This window comes from Argiope bruennichi, chromosome 2 (assembly GCF_947563725.1).
Source record: "Argiope bruennichi chromosome 2, qqArgBrue1.1, whole genome shotgun sequence".
Lineage (NCBI taxonomy): Eukaryota > Metazoa > Arthropoda > Arachnida > Araneae > Araneidae > Argiope > Argiope bruennichi.
Window position 1 is genome coordinate 65,247,696 of NC_079152.1, and position 26,253 is coordinate 65,273,948.

The following is a 26,253-nucleotide window of genomic DNA, read 5'->3' on the forward strand; positions in this document are numbered from 1 at the left end:
CGTGATTTTTAGTCAAAAGCTGACTTGGCAACCCAGGCAGAAACCTTAATAAAAATGTAAACTTCTCGAATCCTTACAAATACCTTACTTTTAAATATACTGAAAGACGATTTATAATGGTATCAAGAAAATGTTAGTTCTTTTGGTTTAAATCGAAACGCCATAATTTCCTAGAATCTTTTTCTTGGCAGTTATTGTGATTTGATGTTCTGCCTTAAATGCTCGTGAAAGATTAAACAGCAACGTAGAATATCACATATCTCCACTAACTGAAATTATTGGAGAGCTTTTAACTCTCCAATGCATTAAATGGGATTCATAATGCATTTTTAATTATCTCATTTCATAAATTTGTTTGGCACGTATATCAGTCCTCTTCTTAGATCACGGGATATCATACGCTTATCACAAAACTCATAGCCAGATTTCATTGTACAATAGTCGTTTGAAAGATATTAGCAAGCTGGCACATTCTCGCCAATATTGATTCTCTCTTCCCCTAATAGTTCTTGCTCTACGTATGTCTTTTTTTTTATTTTTATGAAAGTTAAAAACACAATTCAATCTTCCTAGTGTTTTTTTTCTTTTGTTTGCAGCTAATAGATTTAATTGCAATAGCTGTAAACAAATAGATTATCACATTTTACACTGCTCACATTTCTGATTGCTATAATATGTCATTAAATCTTGATATGGGTATGCCAAAGTTATGCTAAATGAAATTAAATGGCATACCCAACTTTTTTATACAACCAATGAAAGAACGAAAATCTTCGACATTTATACAGACCGGCAAAGTACATAATTTATAGAATTTTTGTTTTTAAAGTGATGTTTATACCAGATAATTTTGAATTGAGCTGTAGAATAGCTAAAATATTTGAATTTTAAAGGTAGTTGATAATCAATAGTATAAGTGTTTATATTTAATTTTATGTTTCTATAGTTATATTATATGTGAACTATTTAAATAAATGTTCAAGTGTTTACGTATAAAGAGAAAATTGCATTATTTAAGTTTTGCTATATCTGTTGGTATATAATGTGGCTATTTTATTTGAAGAACTTTTACTTGTCTGTTTAGTAGCATTCATGGAGAGATAATATTTTTTAAAAAAACATGCACCAATTTTAATTTTGGTAGATATTAAAATTTTTTGGTGATTTCATTTTCTGTAATGTATTTTTTTTGGTTTATCTGTAAAACATTTGACACTTTTTGCAAAAATAAAATTTTGTATTTGATTTTATTCATTTGTTAGGATATATGTTTTATAATGTAAAATTTACATCTATTTAGTTCATAACTGGAATTTTGAGAATACTATACCAAAAACTATGAAGCTTTCTACTTATTGAATTATTTTAACCTCTCAATGAAATTTATATGATTAAATTGACTATACTGATTCTATTTAAATAGTATAATCTCTATAAATTATTTAAATATTTGATGAAATAATCAGTTTTGTTGAAGGTTGTAAAAATCACAATCAGAAATTTTTTACATGGAGTATCAATTCATCAAATATCTGGCTAAACTTATCTAAAATTTTCAACACTGTACAATTATCTGTAAAAAGATAAATATGATTTCGATGCAATTCGGTTTGTAAATTGAATTTCTTTTTCATCTTAAGAATACATATTTATTTTCTTGCTGAACTTGAGAGTGAAAAAATATTGATTTGTCCACTTAGGGGATCAAAGCTTTTTTATATACATATAATTAAAGTTATATATATGTATATAACTCTTGTAATTATTCATTAATATGTATGCCATGTTTTTGAATAGGCAGCTGTCTAGAGCCATTGAGTTGAGTGAAGCTGCAGGCAGATTTGTTGCATTTATTTTATTAACTTAGTTGGCAAATAAAGAAATATGTAAAAAATGCAAATAATATTAAAATAGAATAATTTGAATTCTTTATCAAGATTAATTGATCAGATTCCTTTCTTCTTAATTATATTCACTTAATTGTTATAGTATTTTTAACACTGTTCATCTGTTTAAATATTTTGTAGTAGCATGGATGTTGCGTAGTTATGCTTTATAATAAATAAGAAAATAAGTATAACCTTGCAAAATTAGTAAAATTTATAAAAAATTATTCGAAAATGCGTATTAAATTAAATATATGTTGAAATATGAATATATATATATATATATTGTATTACAATTGGAGCTTTGTAATAGTTGTTAGATGCCTACTACTGTGAATAGATAGGATAAAAGAAATTCAGTAAAACTAAAAAAAATTCAGCCCAATTGATAAGTTAATTATCATTTAGTTACCTAAGTTTTTAAAAATTATTTTCTTATAGTGCTTTGTTTTATTTTATGTCTAAAAAAATGAAATTTTTATTCCTTTTGTTTTGCAATTATTATAATATCTACATAAAGTATAAACAAATGAATTTTATATATTTTAATTGCAGCTTCGTTAAAGAACAGCTGTATCGGGAGTTTGGAATGTCTGCTTTTCCTGCTGTATTTTTTAGGTAAAATTTATGATCATTTCATTTAGTAAAATGGATTTATTTATCTTACAGGCAGTTATTTTTATTTTAATAATCTCTCGAACTGTTAACTGTAATTAGTAACAAACAAAATTAAAAATAGATACAACATTAAAAAGGTTCCGATCCCTTTGTTACTACTTCAAACTGATTTTCAAATTTAATTTTTTACCGTGATTTAATAATAATTTGACAGTACTTGATTCATTGAATGAAAGATCTTAAAGCAATGTAATATATTTAGTTAATACAAGCATATTACTTAAGTGTTGCCTCTGACATGTAATCATTACAAATTACAATCATTACAATCAATTAACTTTACTTAAAAAAAGAATGAATTCAAAAGATAACTATTTGTAACTGAAAATTTTAAAACTTTGGTAACATTTTGGCACATCCATCATTCTTCGTCCTCATTTCCTCTTCTTATAACAGTTACTGGTTCAATTCTTGGGGAGAAAAAAAAAAAAAAAAAAGGTCTTTCTGACATTTTCACTTTTTCACTTAAGTTCAACTTTTCATGTGGATTTTTTTAATGTCTTAACAAATAAAATTCAAGTAATGATACACTGTTGTATCAGCAAATATTCCTGAAATTTCATTAAGAATTCTAAATCTTTTTTTCTACATTTTCTGGGATACATTTCACATCCTTGTTAATAAGGAATCAAAACTTATGTTTAATTGAAATTTAAGAATATTTTAAAATTTACTCCTAGAGAGAAAGGAGAACCAATCTTTATATAACATTATTGTTTGCTATCTCTTTTCTCCAAGAGAGGCCATATTTAAGCTATAGAATTCACAATTTCAAATTTCTTTTAGTTTTTTTTTTTCTAATGGCATACATCCAAAATAAATTTTCTTATAATAATTTTGTACAAACAAATTTATTTATTATTCCTATATGCATTGCATTTAAAAGTTTAAACCCAGGAGACCTTTGATTGGCAGGTGATCAAAGCCAGTATTGATTACCTGATTGTGTATTTTCATTACACCTTTTTAATAAGATTTAACTCTGAAAAGTTCACATTTTTTTTTTGTTCAACAGGCTAGCTTTGAAACTCTTTCGTTCATGATTTTTCTACATAATTAGATGGTTATGCATTTTGATTTCACTTGTACAGTAACATTTATGTCTGAAACGTTCGCTATAATAGTAGGATATATTTAATATTTAACATTTCAGATTCAGGATATATTTAATTTTGAAACACTTTTCAGTCTATTGTTTTTATGTTGCTAAACATGCAGTTTGTCTTGCTAGTTAATTTTGATTCAAATATATGCTTTCTAGCTGTAGGAATCATAGGTATTTTTCCATTAAGATTGTTCCAGCTCATATTATCTATATTTTTAATAGATCCAATTTTATTTTTTAATTTTTTTTATTATCAAATTTTAAATTTGTATTATCAGGGTCATGTATAACTTTGCTTTGACTTATCATAGAATTTTCTATCGATTTTTCTCTTCCAAACCTTGAATGATTCATTTTCCCCAATATTGAAATATTGTTCAATATACTTATCTTAGCCTTAGTATAGTAAAGGCTCTTCAAAAATTCAAACCACAACATAATTCAGTAGAAGATGTTGAAAGTCTGATAGATGGTAATATCTCATTACCCTGGGTTAAAGCCCACATTGGCATCAAAGTTAATGAACTAGCTGATCTGGCTGCCAAAGCTGCTTCATTTTAATCTGCAATCTAGATTATCATCTTGGAACATCTGAAAGAATGATCAAAACTCGTCTTCATAAAATTCTCATCAATGAATGGCAATCAAGATGGATAATGAAAAAGGCCACTTTACTTTTAGTATCTTTTCTCAGGTAAAAAGAAATAGATGTATTGACAATAAATAGTTAGCCCAATTAACTACAAACCATGAACTTTGCCTGCATTATTTTAAAAGATTCAGAAATTGTAGTTGTAGATGTGGTAATGATTATGATGACATTCCACACTATATTTTCCATTGTCCTCTTCTTCATCGTTTGAGAAAATTTATTAAACCTGAACTAAATATTTCCCAAATTATATCAAATAATAAATTGACTTTAGAAGCTCAAACTATCTTGGATTTCCTCTATCATAATGAAAGCAGGATTTTCTAAATTGTATAATAATTTATCCTAGTGTGTCAAGCACTGTTAAAATTGAACAATATCTTGTGAGTATAAAAAAAAAAAAAAACCCAACTCTATCTGGTTTTTTGTTTCTGATCGTGGACTCTACCTTAGACTGAGCCACTGTATATATTTATTTTTCTGTTTATTTTTTCATTTATTTACTTATTTTTTCATTTATTTATTTATATTTTTCTCTGTGCTTTTATTTTTTCATTTGTTTATTTATATTTTTCTCCTTGCTTTTATTTTTCTGTCTTCAAAGTTTAAACTGCCTATTTTTGGCAAATTTAATTATTTACTAATTAAGTTTCAATGATACTGTTACTGAGGTATATTATGTAGGCTCAGCTGCTTAAGCCATTTAGATATTCTCCACTTTTTTTTTTTTTTTTTTTTTTTTATGCCTGCTCTTTTTTTTTTGCTCTAAGTTTTTATTGGGGGGGGGGCTTCGGTTTTTAGCTTCTAGTACACAAGCATATGAAAGATTTTTTTGAATAGCTATTCCTTTGATAGCTTTTTAAATTATATTTTATAAAATTTTAATTATGAGCTTTTTATTGGTGTAACACCACTTTTGGCACACAGCTAATTATCATCAGAACACTTATCATGAATTGGCAACATCTACAAATTAATCCTAATTTATTTTCCTTATTCATTTAAGTGTAAATTATGTCATTCAAATGAAATAATTTATATTCTATAACATATACAACCGAATTAGTTACATCAAGAGCTTTTATTAATGTGTTAATGATTTTTGAGTTAAAAAAAAGAGTTTTCACTGTTTTGGTTTAATAAGGTAGCCAGGCAGCAGAAATAATAAAATTGTCTGTATAGTTCTACTTATTTTTGATTAACAGGATAGAAAATTTTATCCAATCCTTACATACTCTAAGCTGTTTTAAATTGATAAAAGTCACAATTATTAATATGTTGACAGAGCATTAAAGAAATTATTTTTGTTAATTTAAGCTGAATTAATTTTTAATATCTTTATGATTAATAATTATAATCAAATTTGTCTTCCTGTCTGGTTATAATATATCTATAATCAAGAGTAATGGTAGACATAATCTTTTTTTCTATGTATTAAATAAATGTAGTGAGGAAAAATAAACACCTTTAATTAAAATAAACAACTTTATTTTTAAATGTATGAGAATACATTCATTGTGCTAGATGCAATTAATAAATATTCATTTCACAAGATATCATTTATTAGTTATGGGAACTAAATTTTGTTTAGCTAAATAAATTAATTTGACATAAAATATTAAAATACATAAATTAATTTGATATATTTGAGGTTTAAATTTAGTACTTTTGATTAGTACTTTGTAGTTTGTCTTGTCAACCTGAGTTGATTATAATTAATGATTTTCATAAATTTTTCATGACTTTTTTTTAATAAAAATAATTGCTTTTATTGATTTTCACTTTTGCTGATTGTGGAAATACATCTTTACTTTTTGCTTTTTGAAGTCAGTGGAGTTGTATGTTTCTGAGAGTTTCCTAAAGAAATCTTTTTTTAATTTATCACTGGACTTTAAAAGTGGTTGTTGAAAAAAAAGTTACTACAGCATTAAAAAAAAAAATTAAAGGATTATAATGTGGAAATAATGTTTAGTATCTTTATTAGTATATATATAAAATATTTGTATCTAGGTTAATACATTATGCGCTGATCTGAGTGGTTTTTCAATTAGTTTATTCATACTCTTATCATGCTTTTAAACATTAATCTATGTTGTAAGTTGCTTTCTTTTAAATTCTTTAAAACTTTCTTATTTAATTGCTTTAGGGATTAAAAAATTAGCTTTTAATTGGAATAAAGAGAATTTTTTTTTTGCATTTAATCATATCTTTAAAATTGTAAACCTATTTAATCTTTTGAATAAAAAAAATGTATATAAACTTGAATTATTTGTTTTTAAACTGAACATGGAAAAGTGAAAAAATAAAATTGTATCACTTAGAAGCTTAAGAATTACGTAGTAATTTTATTTGACTATGTTAAAAAAAATAAAAACCCACTACTGTTTGGCTGATAATTTGTTAAATGTCTCACAGTTATTTAAATATTTAAAATAGTTACTGTTTTATTTTCATTAACATTTTTGGTTTGAATATGTTGAGATATTCTAAGAAATACATATTCCAATACGAATGGTAGACTTTTTGAGAAAGGATAATTTTCTTCTAATTTGTTTTACATAATTTATACTTACAATTTTTTAATATTTACAAATTCAGATGTTAGCATATCAGTCTCATTTATTTTGAAGTTTACATGGAATCAAATATATCATATGAAATGCTTTTTTCTTTTATATTTTTGTATGCACTTTGAAACTTTTGACATAAATAATATTAATTTTATATGGTTTTAAAATTATAAATACTTAATTTATGAAATTTTAATGTTTGTTTTGTTTTATTTAGTTTCTTAAAAATGTTTTAGTGCTCTAATTATACATAAATAAATCTACTAAAGATAAATTTAATGAAATTTTTTAGTTCTAAAGCAAACAAATAAGATAACTATGGATATGATAAAATATGATATAATTCTTATGTACCTTTTTTTTTTTTTTCATTTCATTCATACTTTCAAATGTATTATTTTTATTTTCAGATACGTGTCTTTGAATGCATTCTGATGAGTTTTTTTAGGTTCAGATATATTTTTCGCCAAAAATATTTACTTGTTTTCACGATCATCGTGATAATTCTATTCCTCATGTATCAACTCTTTTCTGTTGGACAGCTGGGTAAAGAATTATCCAGAAGAAATCCTAGGCCTAGATTACAGACAAATTTTAAGAATTATGAAAAAGCAGATGGCTTTATGCAATCAAAAAGTGCTGACAAGGAAATAAAAGATGATGCTTGGCATGCATCATTGAATACTCAAGAGAATACAAAATTTATTCTTGGTGTGTTGCCTTCTAGTCAAAGATTCTATAAACCTACACCTCGAAATACATTTAAATGTATAGAAAGTGGGGAAGAAATTAACTTTGCCTTTGTGAATGACAATTTTTGTGACTGTTCAGATTTTTCGGATGAACCAAGTACTTCTGCCTGCAATTCTGGAAAGTATGTAATTTTTCTTTATAATATAGAATTCTAATTAATTATTATTATGTTTATATATTGTGCCAAAAATATGTTTTGAATGCTTGAATGGATTACAGTCTTTTTTGAATTTATAATATAATGCTATTTATACGTTTATTAATATATTATGGATTTTTGTCCCACTGCCCTTGTTGTTGAAATTATTCACATCTAAAAAAGTGCTAAATTCTGATAGCTTACTCCAATGCTTCATAACAACAATGCATATTATTTTCATTTTTATTTTGATAAACATTGTCACTGTCAAATCACAAAACTTATCAAACATATAACATAAACATCGCTGTAACATCTTACACAGTGAACAACATAATAACAAATACATTAATTTGAGGATCCATTTATATGTAAAATAAGAACTGTGTTTTCATTGTCAAGAGGGCATAAAATATGTATTGAACATTATTTTGGAAAATAATTATGTTTTTGTGTTTAATTGATTCTATAGTTATTACGATTCAATTCTTTAAATTGACACATGATTAAATAGTTTTTTTTTCTGTAAGATCAACAGCAATTGTTCACAATACAAATGCTCATATAAATGTCACTTTTCTGTTATCATGGTTCAAAATATGACCTACTCCTTCAAAGTACATTAACACTAAGGAAGGGGGAAGGGCTTATACATTTTATTGTATATGCGGTACTTACGTATTATCGCAACCAGGTTGGCGCGATTTGTAAGTTTAAGTAAGAATTAGTCGCCAAATTTGTACAAGTTGAGTAAGAATTAGGGTCGCCAAATTTGGCGATTTATGCAAATTTTGGTCTGGTTGCGTTAATACGTGAGTACCGTATATGCATAGAGTTCTAATATGGATATGATCATGTTTGACCAAAAATGTGAATTAATCAAAAAAATCGATTTAATAAAAAATTATCAAATACTGATCGAAGGACAGCATTCATTAAAGAGCCGGGATAAAGACTGTGGATGTATAGAAAAGTAATTGCTGTGTGTGTCAGTGTGTACAATTTTAGAATATTTATTTGAGAAATGATTATATGTATGTGAAATTCCATTGTACTAGGGTTTGAATCATTTAAGAATAATAATTGATGTTGAAATTTTACTTCATTGCTTTGAAAAGTAATATTAACTTAAATGATGTCTTTCATCTGTTGAAGGGCATTACAAAAAGTAACTATTTTTCATGACATAGCATACGAAATATGGTTATAATTCTACATACAATTGAAAGTTTGGAAAATGTCCTGCAAAGAATTGCATATTCTCTGCCATAAACAGTTTATGAATTTGTCCCTAAGATTTGGTATGTTAACACTAGAATTTGGGCTTTTTTTTTTTTTTTGTGAGGTGAAAATTAAATAATACCCACAGATTCATTGTTTGATTTTGGATCCATTTGCGTATAATATTTTGATTAATTTATGTTGAAAGATTGGATTAAATTGCAATATAGATTTGAATTCCTAAAGTTTTACTTCTTTTTCTTGAGATTTATCTTAATTGCCATGCATACAAATAAATAATAATATGAAAGTTTGTTAAATTTTCTGTTCTGAATGGCATGAGTTTATGGAGTGTATAAATATTTCAAATTGGATTGAAAGTGAAATGTTAAATTTTTATAAAGGATTTAACTAAAAAAGATTCTATCTGTATTTATTTCACATTAGCCATCATTGATGATAAGCTAATATTTATATCCATATAGTTTGCTAGGAATATTAATAGTTTTCAATTAATTTGTTAACATATTTTGATTCCTTCTACAAATTATTTTTAAGCACCAGATTGTGATAGACATTAAGACTGAACTTTACTTCTTTCTGTTGTGAACATGAATCTTCCTAATGGACTCGTAATGCTTTTAAAAATATTACTCTCTGGGTAATCTATTTTTTAAATGGTGAATTATCATGCAGTATTGTAATTTTACTTTCTTATTTTTTATGTAAACTATGTATGTAATAACCAGAATCTTTCTTATCTTTCGACTGTAGAATTTCTTTAATTAATCATTAAATGTAAAGCTCAAATATTTGATCAAATAATGAATGATTAATTTATTTTGAAAAATGTTTATTTGGGTATTCAGTTACTTTACTTTGGCTTTTGTGAAAATTTGATAAAATTTATAATAAACTTTAATACTTTTTGATATTTCTTTATTTTTTGTTTTAATAAAATTTATCCCTTTTTTTCTAAATATCTGATTGTAACTTTCAACTGCATTTTGTTTTAATTAAAATAAGATATTTTTTAAATTGAAGCTATTTGAGTAGCAATAAATTCTATTTGATCAAACTTTTGCATTGCACTATTTAAGAAAGTCAAAGTAAAAGCTTATAATATAGTTGTATAAATTCTAGATTAATATACATTCTATCTGTTTTATCTTTATGTATTTGTGCATTCAGCCTGCACCTGACACAGCTGTTTAAAATTTTTGATAAAGAGATTACATTTTTGAATTGTATTTAATTTATGTATGAAATATGTTTTTAAGTATGAAAGAGAAGAAGAATCGTACAGTAATTTTTTGTGTGTAAAAACAATTTTTAGTATTTATTTATTTTATTATTATTTTTTGTTTAATTGTATGCTCTGCATTTTTATAAATACAGTATTCTAATTAAAACTTTATAAAATTTTTTTGTATATTTAGACCATATTGTTTACCGAGTTAAGATAATTGTTGTAAAAGTTACAAAATTTTTACTGTTCCCATTTTGTTTAGAAAAATATATAAAATAATTATTCATATAGTGAGTGGTACTATATTATGCAAAATTTCTGTATATAAAATTATCAAATTCAATTATTTGAAATTGTTTGAATTTTAATAAAGTTGGAAAAATAATGCATAATTTTGACAATTTAATTCAAGGAACTAGAATTCTCTGATTTAAAGAAAAACCACAGTAATAATAATAAAAAGAAATAAATACAATAATTTTTAAAATTCTATAAATTGTACCTTTTTTCTTTTTTTGTAAAAATTAGTGATTAACTCATTTCCTTTGTGTGTTGTTGAAGTAATTATATTTTTTATCATTAGTAGACTGACATAACTCAATTGAATTATAAAATGAATTGATAAATATAGAATGAATATTGACTGACAATTGAATTATAAAATGAATGAATATAGGTGAAAAGAAAGACAAAGGCTTAAAATATAATTCTACTGTTTTGCTGTATTCTTTTCACTTTTTCATACTTTGCTTTATTTTTATTTGCTAGTTTTTCAGTCACTGTTTGCTTATTATCATATCAAAGATGTATTGTCTTAAAAATTTTTTTTAAAATGTATCTTTATGTTGATTTTGCTTTTATTTTCTACAACACAGCTTTGTTATCATGAAATAATACACATTTTTAATATTGTTGAATCAAGTTATACTGATTAATTGGATCAGAGCTTTTAACATGCATAAAACAGGGCATACATTATTATTAGTCTGATTTTTTTTTTTTTGAAAACAATGAATTCAATTGAAATTATTTCTTGTCATTTATTTGATTAATGTTGATTTGTTTGACTAATCCAGATGAATTATAAACTGCTATCATTGAAAAAAAAATGTTAATTTCATATTCACAATTATAAATGCTAATTTCATATTCACAAATATAAATGTTAGTTTCATATTCACAAATATAAATGTTAGTTTCATATTCATAATTATAAATATTAATTTCATATTCACAGGCAAAATGATTTTTCAGAATAATGACATCACAGCTACTTTGGAAAATTGAAAAGTAGTTAAGTGACCCTTATTCTTCTGTTGACTAATTAGTCTAGCTCTATGCTATAAATTTTTAACTTAATTACTCCTTTTTTTTTGTGTATGGAGGAAAATACTTGCTAGACATAGGAGAAACAATTTTTCCCCTGTCAAAATTCAATATTTTATATTTTGATGATTCATTAAATTTTTTGAAGCAGCAAACTTTTCTTTTTATTATCTTTTGCACTATTTAGGATGATTATTTGATTGAAGGTTGCATTTATTTTATAAAGAATTAAGAAATTAAAACTGGGCCTGTAGAAGCACACAAATTCCAATTGATGGTTTTTGTGTCATTATTACTAACAATATTTGCTTATAATTCTGAACAGTACAAGTATAAATGTTGATGCCAATAATTAGTATCATTTGAATAGAATTTTTCTGCATGTTTTTATTTACCTATAAGAACATTTTTGCTGATTGAAGTAAAATAAAAATTTTCACATTATTAGTTTTAGCAGTTTTTATTTTTAAATGCAAAGTGGACAAAGTTTCAAAACTTAATTTTGTTTTGTCTTGTTTTATGTTGATATTCAAACATGGCTTCAGTATTCATTTTCAAATTCAAATTTTTGTGACGGCAAGCATGCGCTTTAATTTTGCTTATTATAGAAGAGGATACTATTATGATCTTCAAGGGGGGGAGGGAGACATTGTTTGAATTTTTCATCGAAATAAATGAATTTTATAGCTTTAATTTTTAATCAAACATTTTAGAATTTTTTAAAACATTAATATTAGATTTTAAAGTACATCGGTAGGTGTAATTTGCCATTTTTTTATTATTTTATGTTGTAACATATGAAATTGTACTACATATGTTTAAATATATATGATTTTTAAGTATTCTGGTTTATGAATATTTTAAATAACAAGCCTTACTTTTATCAGTCTACGTTAGGATATAAACAATGCACTGTTAAACTATCAAAAATTTTCATCATTTGGTGACATTAATATTAATGCTTTTAGATTTTATCTCCACATTATGTGTTTTTAAAAGTTTCAATAAAATATATTTATTTTTGTTATAGAGTTTTTGTAATTTTCAATTTCAACGATCATTCTTCAAAAATATTCTGATTTTCTTATATCTTTTTCAAGGTTTTATTGCACTCATCAGTCCAAGCATAGTATCAGTTCTGTGTTATCATACAAAGTGAATGATGGTATTTGTGATTGCTGTGATGGAAGTGATGAATGGTTGCATATCACACTACCTGAACATACTTTAGTTCCTGGTAAATATTCATTATTTTTTGCACATTTGTTTTTGCAATTCAATTTCTACTAATGTTTACTTTTTGTTTCAAATTTTAGTATATTTAGAAGATACAATATTAAGCATCTTACAAAATCTGTTGCATTCATAAATAATAGTAGTTGAAAATAAAATCTTATTTGTAATCTGACTAATTAATTGATTATAGAAAATAGCTTCTTTAATTGCTGGATGCATTGAGGTTACAAATGAAAATATGTAGGCCCACATAGTAATTTTGAAATAATTTCTGAAAATGTTGAATAAAGTATGCATGTATAAAAATAGCAATAAAAAGGAATAAGATTTACTATTTTTGCCCTTGTTTACATAAATTATTTGTTTTCTTATTCATAATTTAAGTAAAATACATATTAAACATATCATACACAAACATAATTTTAATTTAATACATATTAAAAATTTTTGTGATACTTTTGCTACCAGATATTTTTTGTATTTGCATCTTTAGTGAACTGTATAATCAGAGATCTTGCTGACTTCTGAATTAATTATTGATATTTTACGAGATTCTTTTAAGTATGGCAAATGTCTTCATATTCAATGGATATGACATGACTAGTATGTTCACAATATTTATCATGTTCTGCAATTTGTGTTTACTAACTTAATTTGTACATTTCTTACTAAGATTGATTGATTGTATTTTCTTGTGTGCAATACCAGTTCTAACTATTCTGCACGAAACAATATGTATTATTGTTGTTCAAGGTGCATATATTAATAAAAGAATAGGAAAACAACTTAGTGATATACAGGAAAGAGACACAAAAACAGAAAAATTAAATCAAATATGATCCTCCAAATCAATTTCTGACATAAAATGAAAAAATTTAAATTTTTGGTATCCCCCAATAAATATACATGATTAAGATGAGATTGTTGAAATATTTTATTTTAAATTGTTAAAATTGTTACATTTTGTGAAATATGCCTAATGGATAAAACTGTGTTGTATAACATTTGCATTGGCTCACCCTTTAGCAGATGATTATGTTTATATATGACACTAATTCAATGCCTCATTAATTTTATAATCGATTTAGAATTGTAATATGCTTGTTGGAAACTTGTCGTTGATGGTTTTATATAGTAGAGTTTATTATGCACTTGATTATCCCAATCTATCTGCCATTTCTTTTGGATATTAAAATTTATATTTTGAACCACAATATTTTGGGGAACAAAGCAATTTTTAACAATAGCAGTTTTTACTGCTGTACTCCTTCATTTTCTGAAATACTTACATCCCATGGATCTTATATATAATATTGTTTTTAAAGAAAAAAAATTAGATTCAAATGTACCAAAACTAATGGGTGGCTTTGTCTTGATGTGCTCAAGAGGGCTTCAATAAAACTTTTCAAATCTGTATAAATAATCTATTACTTTGCAATATTATTGTTTGTAAAGCTATCACAATGGCATAAATTTTGGCTATAAATATCAAACAGTAATCATGTATCTTTCCAGATCTTATTAAATAATTAAAAACTGCAGCAGAACCAACATGTTTCCTTGTTTTAGCTGATTGAAAATAGTTGAAATCAAACTGAGTCAAATTGTTAACTATTTTGATATCCACTTTTGTTCAAGGCTGAGTTAAATGTTGTATTAATGTTCAAATTCTATGTCCAAATGAGGTGACATATAAAGGTTTATGTGCACAAAATGTCCCAATAAAGGATTGAGAACTCTTTCATGCATAAGGTTTTGTTATTTTAAAATACTATTCCAGAGAAATTTTTTGTCACCTTAGTATAAATCCTGTACTATATCCATACTGTTTGATATCCTTAGTCAAGTTAATATAAATGACATATAAACTATGTACAGATTAGGTTAAAAGGTTCTCAATGAAAGCCTGAGTTCTAAATAATGTGCAGGATTTAGTAACTATAACACTGATTTAGAGGCAGGTTCATAAACTCTGAAGCCATAGTCTAATTTTAATATATTAAGGGATTGAAAACTTGAACCCCAAATTGTATTTGCTAAAGCTTTTAAAAGATTCATTGTCTTATTAAATTTTCATTTCAGATAAAAAAGCTTATTTAAATGCTAATATTTCATCAAAGATAATAACAAAAAATTTGGTCTCTGATGCTACAGATATAGTAGAGTTTCTAAGATAAATTTCAGAATATGTATAGAGCCCATGGATTCTTCAGAAGAGAATGCAACTTACTTTTTGATATGATAAAATAAATCATTTTCTATCTGTGCAGTTATTAAAGTTTCTCACTGCTATTTGTAATTACCATTCGATAAAACTCATATTAACACCTGAATGATGTATCTGAAAGTCATTTACACACTATGAACATATTGTGGTAATTGCTGAATAATGCCATTTAATTTAATGATAGATAGAATTTCACTTAAAATGCTTCTCTGAGGAACACTTTCATGTTTTTTAATGTTGTCCGATAAAATATCATCGTTTTGAATCCTAAAAGTTCTTGTTTGAAGAAAATTTTGTGATAAAAGATTGGCAAATTTCCTTGAAAATCCATGTTATGCAAATCTTTTAAAATGCCATAATGCCATGTTCTATCATAAGCTTTGTCTGTGTTGAGAAAATTGAAACAGAGAGTTTCTTTATCACAAAATTGCTATAATAACGGTTTCTAATATTAAAACATTGTCAGGGATTTCTCATCCATATCAAAATCCTCCTTTTTTTTGTTGAAAATTTGATAAAGATTTTTTCCCTTACCAATGGGCTACACAAGAATTAACCATTCTGTCCATTAATTTACAAAAACAGCTTTTTATTATAAAGAAGAACCCTAACTTTGAAATTAATAACTCAGAAATAGTGATAGATAAAAGTATGAAGCCTGTGGTATATTTATTATATAGAAATTGTAAGAATCTGATACAGAAACTTTAAAATTTTAGTTTCGAATTGCACTGATAGATGAAATTACAGGTGGCATTAATGGGTCCTTATAAAGAGAGCTCAGCATGAACTACTCAAAAATTTTCAATAGACATGACTGATGTGTTAGTCCGACATATGAACACACTCACACTATTGTTGCATCTAAAAATGTAGTGATTCTTGCTGCAGATTATTGAAAATCATCTGTATAAATTTGTCCATAGACTTGCAACTGAATCTGAAATCGAGTCATCCAAAATTTACAGAATCATAAGAAGATACTATAAATGTTTGTACAAATTCTCGACTTGATTTATGATTCTGGTTTCAATGTTGACCAAATATAGCTTACAAATGAGGTGCATTTTTATCTGTTCGTAACTAATACAATTGCCAGTTTTGGGGTATTGTTACTTAAATTTACAGTTTTATTAAATTTACTGTTTGGATGCAGTCTACTCTAAAGGCATCACTGGGCTCTTGTGCGAAACAATAAGGACTAATTATATTGTGCTCTTGCAATAGTTTATCACTCAACAGACATTGGGTGATTAACCAAGCTTGTCATAGTTCATGCAAAATGGTGCTGCTCATATGTATTATGAGATGCTTTTGATTTTTTGAATAAATGAACTTCAATGATGGAGTTACTATGTTGAACTATTCAACATTTAAAGAATATGGAGACATAGACTGGCCTCCATATTCACCAGAACTCACCTGACTATTTTCTGGGATGCACAGTCATGGACCATTGCATACCGTAATAATGTTTTGATACTTGATGAGAAGCTTGTATGTTGATTTCTGATGACACACGACAGAGTTGCTGATAATTTCATTCTTCATCTGTGACATGTGTATTGTGTAAAAAGGTGCATATTTGAATTGCTTTTGATATGAATATTATAATTAGATTGGATTCTTTTTTTATGTAAGAGCCATGATTTTTAATATACTACACCAAATAAGAGTGAATGCAATGTATAATTAAAATTTTAATGATATTGTATCAGGTTCTTATTTTTAAAAATTTCTTTTAAATAAATATACCACCAACATCAAACTTGTATATGTTACTATTTCTAATTTATTGATTTCAAAGTCATTTCTTCTTGAAATACCTGTACCTTGATTACATTAACTTTTATATGAAATAAAAATTGATGATGGTTTTAGTTAAGGAACTGGTATTTTGGTTTCTATGGAAATAATTTGATTTTTTTTTAAATATAAAAATTGTTACCAAATATGGTGAATTTCTAATTAAGATTTTTTACACATATTAAAATGACAGTTTTGGAGAAAATAATTTTTTAGTTTCTATTAAAGGTATGGTAATTTAGTCAAAGCCATATGATTAAAGCCATCCTAGCCAAAGCCATATGATTTAAGGATAGGATTGCACAAATCAAATCTGCCAATAGAGGAGCACAAATACCACTTGTTAATGATTCTTGGATGCACTTATGTACTTTGGGATTACAAATAATGCAATCACTATACTACAATCCACATCAACCACACACACAGTCTGCTTAAATTGCTGAACAAGTTTCGCACAGGACATACATAAATGGCCTTTTTTTGGAAGCCAGGTCTGCCAGCTAACTTTTAAATTTCCTAATTAAACCAGTTTCCAGATTTTGCTACAATTTACATTTTAAAATAATATACTTCTACCATTCATTAGTTTTGCCACAATAGCTATACAGTGTTTTTGTAAGAAAATGCCATCGTATATCAGTAACTGATTAAAATGAAACTTTCTATGTAATATCTACTAGTTTTACTCAGTAAAATATTAGTCAAGTACATGTGCCTTTCAGTGATCCCAACCATCTTTTTTTTTGCATAAGTCATTAAATTTTTTCTTAATTATATTGCCAATTCACTTTTCCTTGTAATTTAGTCACTTTTAATTGCACTTTATTCAACTATAGTAGAAATGAGAAATCAAACGTCTAAGCAATTAAGATTTTTGTTGTGTGCCATTCTTTCACTGTACTCTTTTTCTTCAGATACATTTGTAATCTCCTTCTTGTATTTAAACTTCATATATAATTTATTTTCTAAATGTCAACATATATTTATGTTTTAAATTTTTAAGTATATCCTTCCTCATATTTGTAATAATATAGGCATATTGTATTAAAAACTATCAAAGCTTAGGAAAAATGAATAACAGCAATTTTATTGGCTAAAGTTGTTGAGCCGGCAATCCAAAACTAAACTCTAAGTTCACATCTGTACATGTTATTGAATAAAGGAGTAAAAAATGATGGAAATTTTGATATTATATTTTTTTTGTATTAAAAAAACTTTTTATATAAGAAAAAAAATTTAAATAATGATTTTGTATTTTTCAAATAGACAGAAAATGAATAAGTGTTGGAAATTAAATATGGAAACAAAGAAAGTCTTTATTTTGTAGTGACTGATTCTTGAAAAACATTAAAAATAGTATTCTATTTTGTGGTGACTGATTCTTGAAAAATAATAAAAAATTAATATTCATAAGCTAAACAGGCATTGGAGATTCAATTCAGGCTTAAAAATTATGATAAAATGCTAATGCTCATATGTATTTTTTTGTAATCCAGTATCATGATTCTAATTGAAATTGTAAATTGAATTTTGTTTTTGTTCATGAATTCTTATTGACAAAAAAACACTTTATCTATCAATAGTTTTTAGTAAACCTGCTATTATCAACAAAGTGGAATGTCTGGAAAAATAATGCAGACATTCATTTGAAGTTTTAACCAGTTATTCTCTTCTATGTAACATATATTTAAGTAGAATTCCAAAAACTGCTCAAATTAAAAAAAAACATTTTTTTTTTCCTTTTTTTAAATTGGCATTTTTAAAAATTTACTCGTGTCTTATTTAAGCTATCATAACACTCTATAGCTCATATAATAGATCTTTTTAATATATATGAATTTCAGTATCTTAAGATTGCCTCCCTAACTAATAGCATTTTATTTAAATATGAAAAATCAGTGTTTTGAAACTTTCACTATCTCTCATCCCCTTATCCATTAAAATATAACAAAATGGGGTTTGAGACACTATTTTGTTGGATTCCGAGTCATGTCGGAATCATTGGCAATGAGCTAGTGGATAATGCTGCAAAGAGTGCGTCTTTACTTCTTCAGAGAGACATCCCATTCAGAGATGCGAAAAAGGCAATTCAACGTCATTTGTACTCACTCTGGCAGAAGTCGTGGAATGTTCAAAATAATAACAAACTTCGCACTATAAAACCTATTATTTCATTCTGGCCTTGTTTACCAGTGCGAGAGCTAGACGTCAAATTGTCTAGACTCCTCATTGGCCACCCACGTTTTACTCATAAACATCTTTTATTCGGCGATCGAGTTCCTTTCTGCACGAGATGCAAAATGATTTTAACAGTTCTTCACCTTTTAGTTGAGTGTTCTGATTTTAATCATCATCGTTTAAGATTTTTTAATGCTTTGACAGTGGACATGCAAATGCTTATAGGGGAATATTCTCACAAAAATCTCTTTAAATTTTTAAAAGCAATTGGTTTTTTTTATCGTATTATTTAACATTTCATTATGTTACCACTTTTTTATATCTTGTTCACTAAGTTAAAGAGACATTGGCATGTAATTTTATCTGTCAGGTTTTACTTTTACATAAATTTACATAAAAACATGTTCTTTATATTTTTACCGTATGTCTGGCACAGTATGGTCAGGTTTGGCTTTTGTGCCACTAAGCCTCACAATCCATTAAAATATAGTATAGTATTCTATGTGTAAACTTAAAGGTCTATTTTGTTGAACCAACTCAACAACTTAAGCCAATAAAATTGCTATTATTTGTTCTTTCCTGAAAAAGTACAATTTGACTGAAATGTAATACAATTTAAAGCCATAGATTTCAGCATAGCAGTAATGTCTTCAGCATATATTTGCATAAAGGCTTCATTTTCAATGTCTCCCATTTTTAATGCTGGATTAATTACTAGCAACCAAAGACTAGAATTTAAATTTGAATTCTGAGGTACTCCAATATTGTATTTCTCTTTCTGCTAATCTGTCTAGAGATATATTTATCCTGGAAAAAAATTAAAAAAAAAAAAAAAAAAAACCCTCATCAAAATGGTTGTAAACATTTTGTGTTTAAAAGGCTGTAAATAAGTATGCACACTATTTAGTATCATTGTATAGAGTTGTAAATGCATTTTGTATATCCGCATTCATTATACAAGATATGGTTTTTATTCTCCTTTTCTTCAGCAAAAAAATCAATGATATACTTCAAGACATTTCTGGCTCTTTTTCCTTTTTGGAAACCATAATGTTGAACATTGAGTAACAGATTTTCTTTAATTATCTTGCCAATATTTTGGTCATCAGTTTATGGAGCACTTTCTTTCATATAGGAAGTAAGCACTTAGGTCAATAAGATTTGTAATTTCTCATATCATTAGAATCTTTTCAAATCATTAATAATTTAGCGTTACTCATATCTTTAGAATCTTTTAGAATCAATAATAATTTGGCATTGCTCATACCTTTCGAATCTTTTAGAATCATTAATAATTTAGTAATTTTCCATCTGTGCAGATCTATATTGTATAACTACCTATATTTAGACAAAAGTTAAAAAAAAAATGTGATCATAATTTATATTATAGTTTTTCTGTATAAATTCCATGTTCCAGATATTAAATGTTTTCATGTTAACCTTTTGGCTACGATTGATATATCAGTATGTCCTGCATTTATTTGGGCAAGGACACACATGACATTCTAATACATCATAAAATGTACTATTCTTACTTACCCAAAAAATTAAATATGCTCCAAATGCAAAAATTTTTTTCAAATAAATATGTACTCAAAGGGCTAATAAACAGGTTTCAATTTCACTTATCATGAAGTCTTCTGTGTATAGACATAAATCAATTCTAACAATAATTCAGTTATATCTTCAAAATATAAATTAAGATTTCCTTATAATGTGTGTCATTTCATTATTTTCCTTAACAGTTTGTCAAGTTTTAATTTCCACCTTTATACTTTTAATTATATCTGAAATTGTACTCTGGAATTCTTCGCAATATTTTTCAAACATTAACTAAAACATTGTTTTGCACTCTTAATGACAAGCTTATATTATGTTGGATCCTTTTTGTAGATAACCTGTTTTATCATATTTTTACAACCATATACAGCTACACAGAACTTCTGAATTTTGTTATGGACAGCTTCTAAAGAATATAAATTTAATATAACAGACTAAAGAAGAAAATGTTTGTATTTTGAACTGTAACATTTTTTTAAGTATGAAGATCAGTGTTCATTTATAGTATATATTTAATTGAAATTTTTTTTTAATCATAAAAAGTTAGATTAAATAAATTTCTAAAATTAATACATCTAATCTAAAAATCTAATCTAATTTTAAAATTTTTGAATATCTATTTGTAATTTTGCAAATTATATTTAACTTGGAATTAAGTAAATTGACTAATATAATGATTTACAAGGTTTATTTGAAGTACAGTAAACTTATTTATTTTCAAGATCTTAATATTTATGGACATAATAATATGTTGTGGACAAGGAAAAAAAAAGTGAACGAAAGAAATGATAATTCTTTGAAAGCAAATAAAAACAAGAGATATGTGATAAAAGTGATAAGTTTTATTAATTTGTTCTTAAAAATAGAGAAAAATATCTTATCTGCCTATTTATTATTAAAGCTTTATTTACTTGTGCTAATTCCTCATACTTGTTTGTAATTATTATTCACATATTTTTAGAGCTTAAATTGTTTTCACATTTAAAATTGATTAACATTTATTTACATATACTTAGGTAACAAGCAGAAAGGAATTTTTCAAGTGCCCTGTCCTGTGAATTGCATCTCCTAACATTGATTTGAAGCCTTCTCTCATTTCAGCAATCTGAAATTTAATAATTGTTGTGAAATGATCTGTGAAACAGTTAAGCCTCTTTAATTCATTGTCTCAATCATTTTATTGTAGAATTATTTTATTTCAACAAAGTAGTCCATCTATATCATGTTTTGATATCCTTTTTCTTATTTGATGAAATTTTAAAATATACATGACTAATCGATATAATTGTGTAAATTTGTTACTTTGATCAGATTATATTATTATGTGCTATTTTTTTTTTTTTTTTTTACATATCTTGTGCCTTTTTTTGTTGACAGTGTACATATTCTAGATAGTTTCAATTTTATTTGTTGTCTGTTTAATCCAGTTTTAGTATTCATGAATTGAATGTTAGACAATTGAAATAACTCTGACGATTCATTCATATGGAAGATAAAAGTAGGTCTGTCTAAAAATATTTAATGTTACAATAGATAGGCAGCTAAATTTTAGTTTTATTAAATGTTTCTTTATGGATAATGATTTATGTACAGTACTATGTTATTCTTGAATCTTCTTTAATTTATTTAGCAAATATATAAACTAGAATTAATAGATAAACTTTTTTTTGTATAATTTTATATTTTACAAATCTCATCACTAATAATGATTTAATTTTATTTTTCTTTAATAATAGTCATTGCCAGAAACATAAATATGTTCTGATGCTATGCAACAGTAAAAATTTCTGTTGAATTTTGCAAACTGCTATTGTGTAAGTAGTATATAAGTGAAAAGTTTAAGGGAAAGAAAATTCATTTTAACAATAGTCAAAATAAAATGCTTTAAAAAATCATTCATATTAAATTTTATTATTGTCTTTGTTTTAAGCACTTTGAACAATGCTTCATATTTCCTTCATACTCAGATATATGATTATTTATTTGTTAATTGTTTTAATCATTATATTTTAAATTTAAGTGACATTTTTTTTTTTGCTCTAACCATTGTGATTTTAAAAATGTATTTAATTATTTGTGTGTAAAATTACCCTCCCCCCATTCTTTAATTTAAAATGGCAGCATGTTAAAAATAATTAAACATGAATTTAAAAAATTCCTACTAAAATTATAAATGATTTATTACTTAATGTATAGCATTTAAACATTATATATATTAAATGCGTTTTAATTGAATAATGATTATTGGTCTTTAATGTTTGCACTAATGATAAATGTTTGTTTTCTCTTGAAACTAACCTTTATGAATTTCTTTTCTTATATTGTTAATCAAGTAACTTTATAAATCAAATTTTTAAGTAATAATGAAAGTATTGCCAGTAACAGATTGCATTTACTTTCAATTTTTTGAATTTGTTAAAGAATAAATGAAAAAATTAGATAAACAAAAGGTATCCTTTTCCTTCTGAGATCCTGTTTAATGAGGCTTTGCTGCATTTGAAATGAAAATGTTTGTTTTAAAAATTGCTACTTGTATTTTTAACATATTGTTATTTTGTATTTAGTTTATTCTTGTTGTATGAAACCCTTTTGGCATTATGTGTTGCCAATGGCATTCCATGTATAAATGTTATTGTGTATTGTTATAAAAAAATAATAAAAAGGACAATTATACTTCTTTTAATCATGTCAATTTATTTTTGTTGAAATTCGAAAGCTGTATTTTTAATTTGTTAACATGCCAGTTTTTAAGATTGTGTTTAACTTGTTACGTACTAACAAACGTTTTCATTAGAAGTAAAAAATTTATTTTAAAAAAAAAGATTCTTCAGATAGTAATTGATTAATATCTTAAAGCAAATAAATAAAATAATTCGAATTCACAAGGTATATCGTAGGATTCTGTTATTATTGATAGAAAGTTTTTTTCATTATTTCTTCAAAATCTTTACTAATAAATAAATATTTTTGTTATTTAATAATATTTAATAATTTTCTCAAATTTGTTTGAATCTTAAAACATTATTTAACAGTGAAATTATCAATGTTTATTCTTCTCTTAACAAATTAGCTCAGTCAAGAAGACCAAAATGATGTCTTAAAACAGTTAATTTGAGATCCTTTTTATAAATTTTTAGACATTAATGACCAGAAATACACATGAAATTTGCTGATAACTGAAAGATGTATTAAATGTCATAAAATAATACTCATGATATTATGTTGAATTTCAAAATTTAATTTATCCGTGGAAAAGTGTTTATCAGCAATTTAAAGAATATAATCTAAGTGCAATCTTGGAATTTCAAACTAACTAATATTTTATAGATATTAGTTCATAATTTCAATTGCATTCACATTTTTATAGTTTGCTTTGCAAATTTAACAAACTAAAATTTGCTCAAAAAAGTTCCTTATAATGTAATTATGGAAAAATGAATTATTAGAACTTTATATAATGCATTCTAAAAACTTCTATATGTCAAAAAAAAAAAATTCATTCTGTTTAATTTATTACACATATAAATATATGCTTGTTAATGTATTCATATTCTTAAGATTGCAACTACTTGTTATGTTGTCACAAACGAAATCAAGAAAACTGAACTTGTGAATTGCTGTTGATTGAAATAATTTTTTACATTGACTAATACACTAGGTTAGATGACAGTGTTGCAGCTCTCAATGAACTAAAATGAATATATATATATAAAATATAAACTTTTTTTTTAAAACTGCAATAAACTTTCTCTTCGTGTTGAATGTGATAAATTCAGTGCTGTATTTTATCATTTACCATCATTTATTTCTCTTTAATGAATGTGCTGTTAATTGGTTAATAGCCTCTAGAGTTCTTTCAAAAATCATCCTAATTAAATTCCCTGCAACACAAGGCTAAGAAAAATAAGTCAAACTATCAAATACTATGAAATCTTCCAATGCTGGAGTAGTATTATCAATAGATGTTTACTGCATCAATAGATCTTCGAAAATAACTGCAACTCTAATAAAAGATTTAAAAATAATAACCTTTAGTTCATTTAAACTGTATGAATCTCATTTCAATCATAATATAAGAAGCACCAATCAAAGTTCCTTATGACCTATTATAAGAATTATTGCACTTTATCTTTGCAATAAAGTTCAATATTCTGAATGCTTTACAATGTTTTGGGGATAGTGATTTGATGTGGCTTACTAGAGCAAAAAACATTTCTTGATTTACTGCACTAAACATAGGGTGTGTACTTACATAATACATGGTCGTGTTCCCAAAAGTCAATTAAAAACTATCTTATTTTGTAAGTAGTCAATTTGTTTATTCTCAAAAAAATAAATAAATAAAATAAAAATGTATAGGCCTTAAAATATGTAAAAGAAACATATGTAAATATGCTAGTGAAATCCAATTATTTTTTTAAAAAATAAAAAGATGATATGGTATTTTATACAAGATGTCTTTTAAAATAATACTGGAAGGATTAAGACAATGTAGTCATTGAGTATTAAGATGTGAGCATTCTATCAGAATGTGCTGAACTGACATTTGTATTAATATAGTGTATGATATGGTATGGTATATTATGATTTTTGACACAAAGTCCATTTTTGGACAAACTACACCATTCACAAGTTTTTTTAAGTTTCAGGATAATCAGTAAAAAATGTAAATAAAATATGTGAAAGTGTGAAACATCAAAATTTAAAAATATGTGTGAATTATGACAAGGTAAAATCTGTGAATTATGGGAAAAGGTAAAAAAGCACCTAAAATTTTATATGTTGTGAAAAAATAAATGACTTAAAAATTCTAAAAAGCCTTGGGGTAATGTTTTTTACTCTTGAGGATTAGGTCAGGTCAATTAGGATTAGGTCAGAATATGTAAAACAAAATTGACCACACCACAGTCCGTACAATAGGGGGCTCGTTCGCCACACAACAAATGTCAGTGCGTGTTGTTAAGGAAAAGGCTTAGTGAAAATTTAAAAGTTTCCTTAGAATATACAAGAACTGAAATCTGCTCTTCCTTGAGATTTCTTACTAAATATTAAGCTATTGAAGTATCAATTATTCAAGCGTTTCTGCTTTTTGTCAATTGTGTTACGGTATTTTTTAATGGTATATTTTATATGGATGTTTTCAGTTAGCATTCGTTTTAAATTTTTGTAATAGCTATCTCTTAATAATGTGATGCATATATATGTGGATCAAGCCTAAAGCCATAAGTATGATTAGATACCAGTAGGAAAACTGAAATGAAAATAAAAATGAGAGAGGAGAAAAGATTTAATGATTAATGCTTATGAAGTCACAATTTTTCTGCTTTAAAATAATTTTAATCTTGACGAGAGAGAGAGAAAAAACTACATCATCTTTTATCAGTCCAGAATTACATAAAAATTATTGCACGATTCCATAACTGACACAGAAGAGATAACATTTTTTTTTTTTTTGAGCTTACAGAAAGTTTTCAGATGCCTGTCAGAAAATGAGCTCTTTCTAAAACGATGAAAGCCTACGAAAAAAATACACGCATTCTCATGACGCTCTAAAATCGTCTTTCCTTTTCGGATAAAATAATATTCCAAAACTATACTATTCTCTCAAAGTCTACCTGAACCAGTACTATGCACAAAGAAAGCTATTTGGAAAGCAGCCAAAAC

The 26,253-nt window shown here is 25.8% G+C and overlaps 1 protein-coding gene across 3 annotated transcripts; it reads left to right on the forward strand.

Moving 5' to 3' along the window:
- The first annotated feature begins 387 nt into the window (after positions 1-387).
- On the forward strand, positions 388-23,249 carry LOC129962425 (glucosidase 2 subunit beta-like). Of its 3 annotated transcripts, none has more exons than XM_056076187.1 (5): positions 388-518; positions 2,442-2,504; positions 7,302-7,765; positions 12,680-12,816; positions 21,606-23,249. In XM_056076187.1, the coding sequence occupies exons 3-5, from the start codon at positions 7,326-7,328 to the stop codon at positions 21,659-21,661; spliced, it is 633 nt and encodes a 210-aa protein (XP_055932162.1). In that variant the 5' UTR covers positions 388-518; positions 2,442-2,504; positions 7,302-7,325; the 3' UTR covers positions 21,662-23,249. The 3 variants fall into 3 exon arrangements, with proteins under 3 accessions (XP_055932162.1, XP_055932163.1, XP_055932164.1); XM_056076188.1 differs by lacking the exon at positions 388-518 and adding an exon at positions 658-797; XM_056076189.1 differs by lacking the exon at positions 388-518 and adding an exon at positions 850-892.
- The last annotated feature ends 3,004 nt before the right edge of the window (positions 23,250-26,253 follow it).